This window comes from Cygnus atratus, chromosome 15, assembly GCF_013377495.2.
Source record: "Cygnus atratus isolate AKBS03 ecotype Queensland, Australia chromosome 15, CAtr_DNAZoo_HiC_assembly, whole genome shotgun sequence".
NCBI lineage: Eukaryota > Metazoa > Chordata > Aves > Anseriformes > Anatidae > Cygnus > Cygnus atratus.
Window position 1 is genome coordinate 9865071 of NC_066376.1, and position 16761 is coordinate 9881831.

General features: G+C 41.9%; 1 protein-coding gene across 3 annotated transcripts in view; it reads left to right on the forward strand.

The window, feature by feature from the left end:
- The first annotated feature begins 6827 nt into the window (after positions 1 to 6827).
- Positions 6828 to 16761, forward strand: part of MYH11 (myosin heavy chain 11) — a 57757-nt gene continuing 47823 nt past the window's right edge. For all 3 annotated transcript variants that reach the window (XM_035548663.2, XM_035548661.2, XM_035548662.2), the window contains exons 1-2: positions 6828 to 7169; positions 11831 to 11987. In XM_035548663.2, the coding sequence (XP_035404556.1) occupies positions 6828 to 7169; positions 11831 to 11987 (499 nt within the window). The remainder of the gene's footprint in view (positions 7170 to 11830; positions 11988 to 16761) is intronic.

A 16761-nucleotide genomic window follows, 5' to 3' on the forward strand; every position in this document is an offset into this window, starting at 1 on the left:
AGTATTTACAGTGCTTTCTCGGGAACTGAGCTGAGCACAGGCTGGCAAGAGAAACTTTGGCAAACGTGCTGGGGAGCTGGGAAACATCCCTCTTACTCCCTGGGGGCAAAGGAGGCTGACACCAGCCCCAAGCTCCGAATGTCACACAAACACCCAGAGACCTTGCTGTGTTAGGAATAACCCCCCACTGCCAAGCAGCTCCTCAACTCGGGAACACATCTTAGCTCCAAGAAAAGGCACTGAGGGTGGATGGGAAACCTCCTGTGACCCATGGGACCGGGATCTGCCCTTTGCGCCTGGTGGGGGGCCACAAGGGGCAAGGATGCTGCCGAGGCAGGAAGGAGTTAAAAGGTCTGTTTGGCCAAAGAGTTGCACCCCCAGAAACAAGCAAAAGCTCCAAACTTGAGGGTTTGGGCTACCCCCTGATGCTTTCCTGAAAGCCAGGGATGCCAGACCCAGCTTGGCTGAAGGGCAGCTGGGGACAGGGGAAGCAGCCCAGGGTTAGGCCCTGCTGGGAATGAGCTCCTTGGCTGAGGCTGGGTTTTTTAACCCAGGTACTGGGAGGATTTTCCAGCAGGACGTGGTTTACAGGGCCCCTCCCCACTGACAAGATTCTCCTCCTCTATATAGGGAGGTTGAGAAGGCGGTGAGGACTTGGACTGTCCCGGCTGGTGGCTGTACAGGTTCCTGACTCTCCAGTTCCCTCCCTGCCTTAATCGGACGCCTGTGAGTACCGGGGGGGCCAGCACATCTCTGCTGGGAAAGGGGCTGGGGGCTCACCATGCTGGGATGGAGTAGGGCAGCGACCTGAGTATGGTGCTACTTTTCAAAGATTTTCAGTGAATGAACCTGCAGAGAGCATATGAATTAGAAATAGATCTACCAGACACGCTCAAGTGGTTTATCCTGTATATTACTAATGGGGTTCTGTTTAAAATGTGCAAGAGGCAGCACATGTTGATGATCTAGCTTGGTCCTTAGTCACTTCTGAATTGAGCCTTGAAGGTGCTGGCTGAGGAGCAGTGGTCGTGCTCTGAGCCAGCAGCAAGGCAGCCTGCAAGGTGCCACACACTGTCGGGCAGCAGCAGGTACGTGCTGCAAGGACGCATCATAGGGACATTTGGTATGGAAGAAACCTACTAGCCTGAGCAGCTGACCTTCTTTAAGTATTTCTGCTTTTACAGTGCACTTCCTAAGCTGCTTAATGAAAGTAAACCAAATAATATAATTAGCCTTCCAGTTTTCTGTTCTTCAAACAGGAAAAATGCTTAAAAACTAGGAGAAGAAATGGAAACATTTTTACAAAAATACCTATTAATTACATTTGTGCATTTTTAATACGCTGGAAATAATTTTTAAGTGAACTAATCTGATAATTCACTGAACTAGACTAATTTAAGTGACTTCAAATGCAACTTATGCCTTTTTTAAAGGGAAGATGAAGCAAACTTCTAACTTGAACAAAATATTGTGAGTAAATTAAGACGACAGTAGAGGGCAGTATAGAAAACAGCTTCAGTGTCATCCCAGAAGTTCACTGGCTACTCTCACATACATATTTATATATGTGTATGCACACACAAACATGTGGATATATATGTGAGAGGTGTACATATATGCTTATAATGAAGAAAAAAATTGAGATATTTTAAATACAAGGGAAATCAGAAGTTTCATCCTTATTATATAACATATACATCTCAATAAAATTTTTTCTGAAATACACTTGTTTAAAAGCAAGCCCACCTTCTCTTTCTCTCAAAGTTTTGCCCTGGCAGGCAGCTTGCAAGAAGATGCTGTGCCCAGTCCCACTTTCCAAACCCCCAAAGCTCTCAGTTCCCATAAACCACTAACAGAGGCTAACAGGATGAAACCCCGGAGGGCAAAGCACTTAACTAAGTAGTCCCTTCAATTACTGCATGATACTCCTCTGGCTGCATTCGCTTAGATGTAAACAATGATTTTTATTATCTCATTTGCAATTGACACACTAGTCCCTAAAAGGTATTTGTTTTGAATTTGTTATCATTACATTTTTGCGGAACAGCTAGTATTGAGGAGAACATGGCCATATATGGAAGCATGCATAGATGTACGCAGGGGATCCAGGCTCTTTATAACTCACTGAGAATTAATAGTTGCAAATCTCTTGGCTTTTCTTTCAAGTATGTTAATTTTAGAAGAAGCAAAAAGCAAAAGGTAGCTTTCCAACTTGTGCGTAGTCCAGCTAAAATATAGATTATTTATGAATTCTAATGAACATGCAGAATCTGATTTACTTCATAGAATGACATTTGAGGGTATTCAAAATAGCTAGTATTTTCCAGAGGAAGGAATCTATCCCCACAGAATGCAGTTCAAGTCTCTTTTTTTTCCTTTAATTTTTCTTTCAGTTTGTAACAGATAATAATGCGGACCAATTTCTCTGGACCTATCAAGTGTCTTATCATAGTTCTTATTGACTTGCATTAACAGAGATGAGCACACCTGATAGGAGGCCAAGTCACTTGCAGACAATTTGATTAAAGTGCACAGAGAATGTATTAAAAACCAGCTCTGTGAAATTACTGAAAATGTTCTCTCTTAAAATACAGACTTTCCCTCTTCCCTGGTTGAACAACATTAATAAAATAGTACTGACAATAACTTCATGTTCAGATCAAATTGTCTGTGATGACAGAAAGAATTTGAGGGGTGGTCCCAGTGGCCAGCAAGAAGAAGCAAAGGGCCAGAAGGGATTGCTAACAGTGCTCATGACAAAGCTAACTGTGCCGGGGAGCCAGGTCCCAAACGAAGGTCAAAAGATCAGGATTCATGCCTAGAATTTATTTAGTTATTTATTCCCTTTCCCCAAAATAATTCCTGAAAATAATTCACATGCTTGGTTATATGTTCCTCTGTTCTAATAACTCTTCCCTGCACAGCTGTGACAAGCTTTTATACTGACATTCACATCCTGCAGAGGAAGGGAGAAGTGTCCTTTATATTCTCGTTAGGACAAAGGCATTCCCTTTGAGCTCTGACCCAGGAGGCAATTCTGCTTGGCCAATAACATTTTAATTAAAGTGCACTTCCTGGAGATATTTATACTTCGTCCTTGGAATAATATACTCAGGAAAAACTAATTGTAAAGACGGCATTCAACTTCTGTTACTGACATTATAGGGGAAAGGACAGTGAAAATCAGCAGGATATATCTGCAGCAGGGCAGTAGAAAGTGGAATAGAAAATAACTTATGGAAGTATGCATGGCCCTGCATATGTGCACATTTGAAATTTAGACAAGTATAGCAAATGCACTTGGTGTAATTTGTCATATTTCTGAGGCAAGAAACTTCATGTCAGTATCATTTTTGCCATTGCTTTTCCTCCTCCCTTCTTCAGGACAGCTCAGCTTTGAGTACAGAACAGGCTTTGCTCTTACTCAGATGATTTGGGCTAAGATTTACCTGAAATAATGGATGAGAACCTCTAATCACAGGTTTCCACTGGTATTAGTCTCCATTTCTCTTAGCCAGCCCTATGGATGAAACCCAGGGTCTGGCTAAGGGCTCAGTTTTGCCATCTCAGGGAATGTTCCCAATGGGCAGTCATGAGTCTTTCCCCTTGAACCATGTCTCCAGCATCAGCCATGTGCTGGAGTGCAGTACAGCCTAGATCAGAGATGGTCCAGCAGGTTTACTTCTGATTTTGATTAAGAAACTTCAGCAGCTCGTTAGTTAAATGCCTAGCACCTCTCTAGGACAAATCCAGTCAAGTCTTTGGGGCCCATTTTCTACCCCTTCTATCTAGAAACCCTTTATAACTGAATTTCCTTTGTTACTACAGCTGTACTCAGCTGCTACTCAAATGTTATCCTCAGATTCCAGGTATCATTCATGAAAACTTTTTAGAAAAATCCGTGTTTTCTCCTAATTATGTTTCAGAGGAGTTACGTGGCTCAGACTAGATATTCCTTGTTTCTTGTAGAGGGTCTGTTCTTACCATGTTTAAACTAGTATCCACAGGATCGTATTGTACTACGAACAGCCAAATGTGCTTAGATCTAGGAATAAAAACTCTTTTCCAAGCTTCGCAGTTTGCTCCACCTCTTAGGCCTCACAACCTCACCTCATTTTCAAAAAGACCAAATTTAACCACAACAACGTCAAAAATTTCTACTCACAGGAAGAAGTAGAACCTAATAGAATACAGGCAGACCAGCTCTCAGTATCATGCTGGGACCTGCAGAGGATGTTTGTAAAGCTTTGTTTTGGCTATAGGATGTAACAAGAAAAGGAACTCTCTCTTGGTCCCTGGGCAACAAAACAGCAAAGAACTGTTGGGTTGTCCCACTGGTGACGTGCTTTGTAGCAGGTTTCATCTTCAGTTGGGTTTTAAGGTAAGCGTTCAGAATGATTTCCACCACCATCATTTTTGGGCAGCCTCAAAGTAGCAAGATTAGGCTCCGTGAAACCCAGCTCTGCAGTTCAGTCTAGTTTTTGGTGGCAGCAATACCAAATTCCAATCAATTTGGATGCACTGCCACTTGGCACTTAGCCAAAGGCAGCAGGATCCAGCCTTTCAGGATGACTACATATCTCTCTATTCTGGCCCTACGGCAACCCAAAATCCTCCCACCCCCCCGCAGCAGTTCCTTACGTGCTGCTGGGGCATGGGTTGGAGAACGTGCCTTGCCCACTGCTACCGCAGCAGGAGCAGAGAGGCCGTGGCAGGATCCTGCTGCTCCCCAAAGCCTGCTCTTGGAGCTGCAGCTCTGTCCAGCCGGCTTCACCCTGCAGCCGCCAGCTGGAAAGCTCAGCTGAAGAGAATACCATCTCCATTATTGGAACTGTGCGGCTCTACCAGCCCTCTTGGCAAGGAGGGAACATTTTCTGCCTTAATCCACACAGAGGTCAAATAGTTTCCTCTTGGAGCTCTCTTCCAAGAATCCCCTGGGAGCCTGCAAAGGGCCACATCTTGCAGAGCTCCCTCGCAGGGACTTGACAGCAGAGAACGCCGTGCATGGGCAAGTGGTGATGCACAGAACCAAGCTGTTAGGATCTGCCTCCCATTTACCCACCTCACCACCTACATCGTGTGCCCATCGATGACCTGAGTAAAATTTCCTCTTAGAGTTTTTCAGACTAGGTGGCTCTAGAGCAATCATACGTAAAGGAAAGATGGATTTTGTTACATGAGAGCATTGTCAAGGGAGTTTAAAGAGTCAGGGCTTCTGATTTCCACAGAGATATCAGCTAACAATTTCATCCGCCTCTAAAATCCTAGTTTTGTTTTTAAGCTTTAGGTCACCTTCTGCATGATCCATGCTTCTCTTTCAGACCCCTCACACAGCCTGGCCTTGCAAAAAATATTAATCTGTGGAAAGGCTCTGGAGACAAATACTTGAAAATCACTCTCCAATACTCCCAGAGTACAGGGTGTCCGTTTGGCCACATACCACAGAGCTGGGTCTTTACAAATATCATTCTGCTTATGGGTTGATTGCAGACATCTTTAGCATTCAGTTCTCCAAAGTCCCTCAAGATTTGTGTTTGTCTGAATACTGTAAATATTAAATTCACTCTCAATAAGGAAATGAAACAGCCTCTGTCTCCTGGTGATGTTTTCCTCAGCCATACTCTTCCGCACTCTCCGCAGCTGCCCTCTGCTCTGCTGCACAGCAGGTTTCCTGACTAGCACCATGCTTTTCCTGCCCTGTAGCAAAGCACAAGACCTCTGTTTACCCCTTTTCTCACTGAGGGCTGTGTGTCCCACACGTAGGAAGACTCCAGTGTTATCAAGCCTAGCTGCAGCAGCTGCATCCTGACTTGTAATGGCCAGTGCAGGAAAGAAGCTGCCTCCTCCCTCCCAACACAGGACAGCAGCCAAAACCCTCCCGTTACTTTCACCTGCAGAGCAGATACATCCAGCAGCTTTATCCAAGTCCAAGTATCTAGTAACTTGTTTTATTTCTTCTCCCTGTCTGTCACGTGGTGGACATTATTTCTTCATAAATGATCAGCTCTCATTGTCTGAGCCACAGAAAGAAAATAATTCTAAATTACTTCTCCTTCAACAGCACTACTGATAGGAGTGGTTGGTTTTATTTTGGTTGGGTTTTCTTTTGTGTCCTCTGAGTTTGCTTTCAAACATTAAGTTTTTTCCTTCTGATTTTCTCTTAATCTTTTTCTTCTCCAAATGAAATGATATTAGAGAGATTGGAAATAGTCCTTCACAGGTAAAGTTCATTTCTGTTCTTTCTGGAACACAGCCTGGGAACTATTCTTCTACTAATTATTTCTTTATACTAGTATTTCGGTACACACCCAACAGTATTTGGGCAATGATAAATTTTGAATATATCTGAATTCAATTAACTTAGTGAATATATATAAATTCAACTAGCTTAGTGATGGGCAAGAGATGAGGCTGCAGGGAACTCTTCAGATGGTAGCCTTGGTGCAATCCTGACAGTCTAATTGCATAGATGCTAATAATGCCTTACTTTTCTCTCTGATCTTCAGTACGATATAAGCAAAATGAAGGTAATAAGCTCAGGAGTTCTCATTTGGTTTAGTGCTCTGAAGGTTTTGATTTAGATGATTTCAGACATGGTAACAAAAGAATGGGACTCAGGTATCTAAGCACAGATTCTCTAAGGTATCTAAACTGGCACCCTAAAATATCTGCATGGAAATGTAGGATATGACACAGGACCTACAGGGTTTTGGATCTACCACATGGCACAGATTTGACAAATATCAGATTGCCTGGACCACCTCCATATTTACCTCCCTTTTAAAGCAGAATATTTTGCTTCCTCAACAGGTGACTACTGAGTCAAAATGGCTCAAAAACCTCTCAGCGATGATGAGAAATTCCTCTTTGTGGACAAAAACTTCATTAATAACCCACTTGCCCAGGCTGACTGGTCAGCGAAGAGACTGGTTTGGGTTCCATCAGAGAAACATGGATTTGAAGCAGCAAGTATCAAGGAAGAGAAAGGGGATGAGGTGACAGTTGAACTGACGGAAAATGGAAAGAAAGTGACACTGAGCAAAGATGATATCCAAAAGATGAACCCGCCAAAGTTCTCCAAAGTGGAAGACATGGCAGAGCTGACCTGCCTCAATGAAGCTTCAGTGCTGCACAATCTAAGGGAGAGATACTTCTCAGGTTTAATTTATGTAAGTAGAGACAAATGCACACATTTCTTACTGCATGCTACCATGTCCTGTCACGAACAAAGTGGACCCCAGCTGCTGTCAGGGATACAGTCCTGGTGTAACACAGCCATGCAAGTACACCTGCCTCAGCAACAGGACCTCAAACCAGAAATGAATCTAGTTGACTTTATTCTCCATTACTATTCTGCCTCTTTAATAATTGCTTCTTTATTCAACTAAATTAAAACGCATGAAGGTTTCTTCCCCAAAGCTTGCTAATTCTGAAATTATGATGTCATTTGGAGAGTACCCACTGATAGTTAACCACCGCCTCAGTCCTCATGCTCTGAAGGTCAGTAGGGGCTTTTCAATGACTTGAATGGAAACCTGAGAAGGTTCCAGTTCATATGCTCCAGCAGTAACTTACAAAGAGAACATACAGAAAAGCCATGCCACGTAGTCTTTTCTCAGGCAAAACTCCCACTGAAAGACAGCTGAGAAGTTCTGGTTTGGTGAGTTCTTGAGTAAAACCTTATGTTTGAATAAACAAGTGATCCCACCAGAATCCAATTGGGTACTCCTATCCTTCAGTGCAATACTGAATGAAAGACACAGCTACTACAACATAGATTTTTTTTTCTCCCTGTTGGTCAACTTACAGGTCAGATAAGCCTGGGCAAATTGCAATCTCCTCTCGTTAATGTGATGTAGGGCCAAGATTCTTCTGTCTTCCAATCCACACAAGTGTGTTAACACCAGCATATTTTGCCATTAACAACCCTGTAGCGTAGCTGTGCCAATAGTTAAAAACTGCACAGTAAGAAAGCCCAGGAAGTTTCCACAGAACTTAGCAGTTACCTTTGATTTTACATGGATAATCCCTGTGCTACATTGTAGAGAAGTCATCAATAGTTTCAATCTATGGAAATTTTACTTGCATGATAGATCACTGGTGAATGAAAGAAAGCACAGAGCTTAAGCAACGTGGTTTTGGAGGCAGGAGTAGAGCTCTCTTTAATATGAGGAATGCTAAATTGGAAGGTAGGAAATGAAGCAGAAAATAAGATAGTTATATATAGTACAACAACGAAACCCTTTGTAATGCACAACTTAAAGGACCTAAAGCTCAAGATCTTTCCTGCAGGAATGTACTAAAACGCACATCACCAAGATGCCTGAAAGAAGCTAGACTTTCCAAACTTTCAAATCTAAGTTTATTGGATTCTATGTTTGCAGGTGAACAGAGGGAGCTATGTATTATTATTATATTAGAGCACAAAGCATTAATTACTGAAATGGAATTTGTCCAGAAGTGCTTTGTGCTGTTCCAAGATTTAAAAAGAATTACTAGTTGTTTAGAGTGATAAAAGGTGGGGGGTGGTGTTTGTTTGTATTAAATTACACTGACTAGATATTTGAGGACTTGCAGTCAGCTTACTTTGTAGGGTTTTGTGGCGCTTCCACTTTTTGCATGAAGAGGGAGTTAATTTAATTGCACCATCCACTGCTTTAAAATTTGTTTTCATTGAGTCCAACCTTGAAGTGTACCTGAAATTAGTCTCTCTCTCAAGAGACCGCATTTTAAGATGGTGGAAAATGAACAGTTATAAAGAAATTACTTTTACTTGTATTACAAGTTCTTAGTATTTTCAGGAAACCTAAAACTGCTTTAAAAATGTCCAGCCTTACACAGTACTGCCCTGCTAGACACTGTCATATGTCATACCTTTTGAGGTTAAAAAAAAAAAAAAGCCCTAAAAACAAACAGAATTTTTGGCTCTGTTCTCATCCATTTGCAAAACTAACTGTAAACCACCATCTCCTCCCTTTGCCAAGCACTGCCGACATTGCCTCCCTTGGAGTCCCACACATACAAGGAAAACATGACCTTAATATTCTTCCCTTCAGAGCATCACTGATGCAAGCAAGGATTGGGATTCCCCATTACACTACAGGAAAAAAAGCCAACCTAGAAGGAAAAAATAAATAAATACATTACATACTCTTGCATTTAAATTAAACATTACTAAATAGAAAAGATTGAGTACAGTAGTTCAGAGTGACCATAGACTGGAAGAACACCCTGGCCTTTTTCTTCTTGAGTTACTTAAAGAAAGGCAAACTCCTGTTTCACATTGTTTAAAACAAACAGAATCTGTCTTGTCCATGCAGAAATTAGACTAAAAATGATGGTATAAACATAAATAAAATAGCAGCTTAGCTTCAATGGATTTGCAAGCAGAATCAAGTTTCTTGTACCTGCATTCATAGGCACTATTCATTCAGTCTTTGCTCAACAGTGCAGAATGGTTTCTTGTCTACAGAAAATTATATATGCATGTTGGAGCCAGTGGCGGGATTCTTCTGCCTAAATTTAGACATTTACAACATAGACACGTGTATTTGCATTAATCTCTCTTAAATACCAATCAGTGGTGGCTGTCCAAGAGACAGCAGTCATGTGCAGACAGTATCCCTAAAATACTTCAGACCAGGTCCTGCCTTCAGATCCCCCAGGAGGGACACGATGGCAGGCCCCCCTCCCGGGAGGGACCATAACCCAGGAGAATAATCCAAAGCACAGAAACTTCAAATTCACCACTTAAAACCCATGATTAGCCAACTGGTTTCTTTGCCTTCAAAATACTGCATACATTAATCTGTTTTCCCCAAATCTTTGCAAAGTAGAGACCTAGAATTATGAGTGGTGAAACCACAAAATCTTGGTTAACTTCCCTCAGGCGAGAGAAGGTATCACTCACAGGCCAGTCAGAAATGGGGATTCCTGAACTTTGTCAGCTCAGGCTATTTCTCTTTAGTAACCTGCTTCTTGTGCCTCCAAATTAGCTCTTACAAGGGCAAATAGATAGCTATATAGGGGCATTTGGACTCTGCATGATGAAAGTCAGGAAAATGTCTATAAATCTCAGGGAAGTGAGGCCTAAGTAATTTTCTGAATCAGAAATTTACTCTCATATTATTTTACTTACTTCGGAATTATTAGTTGAGCATATACAGTAAATCTATTTCTACTGAAAAAAAAGGCATTATTGTTCTTCCATTTAGGGCCTTGTGGTTATTCTGGTATAAAGAGTATAGCCCTTTTCAACTGTGTCATCCCTGCAGCAATAAAGTTCATTTCAATACAATTAGCACAGAGTTTCATCCTAAGCTCTGGTGTCAATGAAAAGCCAGCACAGTAATGATTTACCTTCCATAGCAAAGTTTTTAGCTTGGGGATATCAAGAGCTGAAGAAGATCCTGAACTCTGTTTTCTACTTATCTCACTTGAGCACATGGAAACACAATCACAACCTGTAAAACGTAGGAGAGGCCCTCATCAACAGCCAAAGCACGCCAGACATTCTCCTGCCCAGCACAGAGCACCCAACCTGCTCCTCACTGCTAGGAGCTGATGGATGCTCTCGCCCTGTTTGCTGAATACCATATAAAGTGCTCAGGCTGTGCCGAGACTGTGTTGTGCCATTTCCTAATATGGTCAGGAAAGGGAAATCCCTGTGCCCGGATCCAAGCCTCCGAGATGGCATTTTACAGTCCTGCGCTGCCCTGGTTCCTAATGGGGGAGCCAAGGTGGCTTGAGCCATCCTTGGACACAGCCCCAAGGTTAGGGCAAGGCAGCAGCTGAGCACCACGAAGCACTCACTCACGCAGTGGGGGAATACCAACAACTTATGTCTAAGTTATAAAGAACACAATTTGATTATTTCTTTTTTTTTTCCCCAGACTGGCATGGTTTTAAAATTAATAGCTGGCTTAAAGGCTGCAGCTATAATCTCACTTTTTATTATTATTATTAATAATTTTTGTGTTTATTTATTAAACCCTTGAAAATGACTTACTTTTGGTAACCGTTTGTGATGTAGGTCATCATCTACTATCAGGTGCTATTACTTCTGTTCCCAGTTCAATAGCTGGAGCTTCCTGAAATAAAGGAAAATTTTAAAAAATTAACAAAACCTGGATGAACAGCTATCAACTGCTAGCCACTGTTCTTGCTTGTTTACATACATATTTTTATATGAATACCTTCAGTAAACCTTAAATATAAAACATTCTTCTTTGAATCTCTTACAGAAATAGTTACATAGCGAAGGCATAGGACGATTCTAATAAAACATCTATTTGGAAATTGAGTAATTTTTTTCAAGGACTCACTTCAATTATTACTGCTACATGGTAGTCACATCATCTTTTAAAAATGACTTTGCAACATCAAACCAAGTTTCTTATTTAAGATTTACAAAATTTGACACCTGCCTGAGTAGAGAATGAATTCCAGTATTCAAATACACATACAAAGAAATATTATGAACCATTAGAGTAATGTCATCACAAATAAGGGTGATTCACTATGTACTGAAAATAGCTAAAGTAAAAAGAAACCTGCAACATCAAATCGATACATGGTGTTTCTACAGGCAGCTAAATTCACATGCTTTCTGACTGTTTGCTTATTAGAAATAAATATTTGTGCACTTGGAAACTGCATCCATACATGTACATCCAAAAATTACTGCCTCATTTGTCAAGCTAAGTGATATACAAAAGAAAGTGTTATTTGCTAAAATGCTGTTATAGTTCAATGCAACTGATGCCTGTGTTTCGCGAGATAGAGGCAGTACGTGATATTGATTCCCGTTTTTATTTGAATTTTCTTGCAGACTTATTCAGGTCTCTTCTGTGTTGTGATAAATCCATACAAACAGCTGCCCATTTATTCAGAGAAGATTATTGACATGTACAAGGGAAAGAAGAGGCACGAAATGCCACCCCACATCTATGCTATTGCGGACACAGCCTACAGGAGCATGCTGCAAGGTAGGCGAGTTTAATGCTGCTGTTCTTAGAAATCTCTGCACCATAATGTGGGAGAAAACAACTGAGAGCTCCACATGTGCTCCTGCAAGAAGCACAGTCAGAAAAGGTCTGATCTAGAGGGAGACACGGCCTTTCGAGAAGTTTCGGAGGAATTCTTTGGCAGGAACGGCAGTCCACAAACACTGTGACTCAAAAAGGAAAAACAATCCTTTTACCCATCTGTGTTGAGGCATGTGGGAAGGTTTCAAAGTTGAGCAAATAGTTTTGGCAAATACGGGCATGGAAAACGCTCCCTTTCCACCAGTGGAGACTATTCCAAAGTTAGCTGCTAATGCTGCTGCATCTGTCGGCGTTGCTTCTCTCTCTCCTAGCAAGCAAATTCAAATAACATTTCAGGGCTACTTTCATTAACTGCCTAATGCTTTGGAGTCCTGAGTTTTGATATGCTCTGTTTCCTAACAGAGCAGGAAAGGAGACTGCAAAGTGTACAAATGAAACCTTAGAAATTCACAGGGAATTTCCGCAGTCACTACTGACAGACCAAGGGGATTTTGTTCTAGGGAAAGATTGCTTAGGGATGAAAAAGCTACAGAGGTGAACATACAGGCTGCAGCACCTACAGGCTGCAGGGACATGACTGGTTGCCATCCTGCTGCAACCTTGGGTGCTCCAGAGAACCAGGAGGATGCAGAATGCTTTGAGATTTAAATGCCCTCATTAGGGGCCTGATCCTGCAGGTGACTATGGCTCAGCCCCAAAGTTTAGGGCTGCCTGATTTGGAGCTTAAGGCTTTAAGGGTTTAAGGTTTATGAGTTTCAGGTCTGACTGGGGAAAAACAATAAACATCTTCTTTTCTCTCCCCAGCAGTCTTGAGTACTTCTATGTACTAACATTAATGCTAACAAAATAATCCAGATAACAAAAAACTTAAAATTCCTGAAGATAATTTACTTAAATTTAAGTTGAGCAGCTAATAGTAACTTTGGTTCCTAACTTCAGGATCTTACATTTTCAGACATACAAGCGCTTGAATTAATTCAACTCTAAACGCAGAGAACTAGGTATCTGCCTTACAATAGCAACCCTTTTCTTCCTATTGCTTATGTGACATTTCTTTTCTGGAACTATGTCAGCTTATTTTATGAAGGCATCCCTGAAGGCAGAATTACGGTGCAGCAAATGAGGATCAATAACATACCAATACCAGACACAGTGAAAACAGACTTCCTTCCTTCCTTAATGTAACAGCAGTTATTCATGAAGACAGGCACATAAAATATTTAGGGCTAAGTGGGCAGGTGCAAGCTTTTAGAATAACATGATGCAGTAAATCTAATTTCTGGTGGAGCCACAGCTAAAAGAAACTTACTTGGTATAAGCAGATCCCTGTAAGCTACAGTCACATATTTGTCTTCTAGGTCATCTCTCAAGCTCAGTGCTCTGCATACAGCACTGCAAAGGGCTCTGAACAGCCCCTGAAGTTAGAACAGTCTACTTTTCCCCAAATCCTTTAAGCAGCAAGCCTCATGTGGAAGCTCTGCAAGAAGCTTAGCAGTATTCTCCCATTCAGCAGTGCAGAATTCTGCTGTTTGTCCCCTAAAAATGTGACGGGGGGAAAAACACCTAGGAAGGACCTCAAACTACCTGCAGAAATGAACATAATACTATACCTATGCCAAAAAATAAGAATTGTTTCACCATAGCAGTATGCACAATTTTTCTGCTTAAGATGAAAACAGTATCAGTTCTCTGCCTGATCTCAGCAGCATTAGGACCTCTTTCACTGTTCTTCTCTCCTGTTCTTCCTAACGTGCCCTGGTGAAGCCACCTGAGCTTTGTTGCCCTTCACTGTGGCCATTAACTGCACCTAGAACAGCAAGGATTCAGCTGTGCCTGTCAGGCTGGGTGCTGGGAGGAGGAGGCAGCACAAGTGCATGCTTTTCCTTCATTCTCTTCATTTTTTTGGTGCTTGGAATAATGTCCCGACCCTACCGACTCTTGGGGAAGCTTCACGCCTCAGGATTTGTGTCCCTTTTGCAAGGAAAACTTCCTGACAGCAAAGAAGAGGGGGAGAACAAATAGGAAGGAAGGGAATAAAAAAGGAGGAGGAAACAGATCATAAGTTGAACATTCAAAAGGGAGCTCTTCTGCTGTCTCCCATCCCAACCAGGCACAGCTGGCACGGCAGCCGGGGAGCCTTCCCACAACAGCTTGCATCACAAGCCCAGGACACCTACGCTTTTCTTGCTTATTTACTTGCATATGCCACTTTGGAGTCTCTCCATCTCTGAGGAGGGCCCCAGCTGCTTTTAAAGCTGTGCTTTTGTTTGGGAAAACAGACTCATATTTTGTGCATAAAACTAAACCAAACCTCAAAATAACTCTAGTTATTCAGCCAAATTGTATTCACACTGGAGAGGTGAAAGTAGTCATCAATGTAATTGTGTGTGTGTGTGTGCACGCAATACATATAGGCACAGAATGCTTTGTAGGTCTTTGTAAGCATGTTTACAAATGGAGTATAAACAGAAATTCATACTCATAAACATGGATCGGGGCACTGAATGTTTTCCTTGTGAAATTTCAGTATTGCTCCTTATCTGGGAAACTTGCATAGTTTCTTCTTGCCAAAGTAAAATATATCTTAGGTTCATGAGACTGAAGAATTACATGCTAGTACTGCTTGACCAGGGCTGCTTGGCCAAGAGCAGTCAGCTTGTTCAGATGCCCAAAGGAACCTCTGTATCTCAGTGAACCAAGCCATAGTGTCTGTAGATTTTCCTGTTGCAGGTTCATCAGCTGGGAATTACAACCCTTCATATTCTCAGCCTCTCTATTGGCACAAATATCCAGCAAAAGGCACGAGCAGGTCACTCTGTGCCCCTCCTCTGCTTTTGAGACTTACTTGGATAATGTACTCCTTAGGGATGATGCTTAAGTCCTATCAGAGTTGTTCTGGTAATAACACTTAGTCATGGTTAACAGAAATCAGATAATTGGACTTTCTTCCAAATATGTGGAAAAGCTGACTTCTCACAGGACATAGGAATTAATGGAGATGTTGGCTGGACAGAGATAAAATGCCCACATGCACCAGGTTGTTATGAGGACTGGTGATCTTTTCCAAATCACAGCCATGCTCTACCATGCTCAAACTGGGGTGCTGAATGTCTTGTTGAATCTGCAGCTTACCACATGTCACTAATGCAGTACAATTATGGCCCAGGCACAGTCACTCTTTCATGCTCATTTCCATACAGAACAAGAATTTTTCTTTCATCTAAAAATCCAGGAGAATATAATATTCCAGGAGAACGTTGTATGTGTGTATCTGGCCCCAGGAGCTACCTCACTGAACTAACTGCCTTTACAGACCAGCTAGCTGACTACTACTACACTTAGAGACTGTGATCATAAAAAAACACCCTATGCTTCTGTACTCACCTCTCTCTCCTGTGTTACGGAGGCAGTAGCTTTCCAGGCGCGCAGCTGCTATGCAACCCCCTTATTCCAACACTGTCGGCATTATTCTTCACTCAGTCATCACACAGAACTGTTCCAGGTTACAATCACCCCTTGCTTTTTGCTGGGATAGTTTTAAAGTGCACGCCAGCCTTGCTGCTGCATCATGCCTTCATGCAAGAGAGAGCAGCGCAGGGCAGGGAAGAGGAGCCAGAGGTGGGTGGATGGATGGCTTCCTGCACCGTTGCCAGCTTCCAGTGGTGGCTGAGCTCAGACACTGGTCCAGTAAGGATGAGTAATTCTGCTGCCTTCTGCCATCTCCCCTGCAGGTGGCAAACAGCAAATGAGCAGTAAACAGCACAAATGCAAAAGGTCAGGTTATGTAGCAGTAATAATAGATATAAAATGTTAATGTGGAAGATTAGGTTTTTATTAAGTGCTCTAGCAATAAATGATATAGAGAAGACATACTGAGGCTTCCTGCAACTCTAAGAAACTTATCTATTTTCTGCAAAGCCATTTTTATGCAACGACTTTGTAAGCAAGCTTGAGTTAGAGATGGAAAAAAAAACAACCTGGTAGTTACTGGGAGGTATGGGAGGGGAGCACAGTTCCCAAGGTCCTAGAAAAGGAGGCTGCTGTGAAAAGCCAGCTGTTTACTGTGTCCTTAGCAGGACTGTACAGAAATGTCCCCTTTAGGCAGTGTGGTTATTAACAAATGTAAAGAAGCAGTAAGCGAGTGTTGGAGCATGGCTTCAGTCTGTTTTTCCCTTTTATGGTAAAGCTGCCAACTTGCTGCTTCATTGTGATAAACCATCTGATTTTGTTTGTGATTAAGCAGAACTAGCTGGTCTATTGAGAACAGAGGGGCATATGATTCTTACAAGCAGACTGGAGGTGTTTGCTGAAAAAGTGAAGCAGATTCCAGAAAAAAAAAAAAAAGTCAGTTGCAGGGTTAGGAAAGCTAGTGGCTTTTAGACTGTGAAGTAGGTCTGTATGTTGTTAGAGTTGAGGAGAAAACACAGAAATATCCAAAATGTCTTATATGTACATAGAGGGGGTATAGAAATAGAGGATGGGATAGTCTTCCAGGTAGTATCAATCTTTCAAAAAAGGAATTAACCAAAGAGATTTTGGAAGATAGCAAACATATTTTGATACTTCGTAAACCCCAGAAATTATGCTTAAGTAGCTTTATTTTGTGAGTCATTTTCTTCTGATAAATCGACCCACATAAAGTTGCAGACTCCCAAAACAGGGTACAATCCTTCCTACATAGAATAAAATATTCCAGAACAGAAATAGAAGCAAT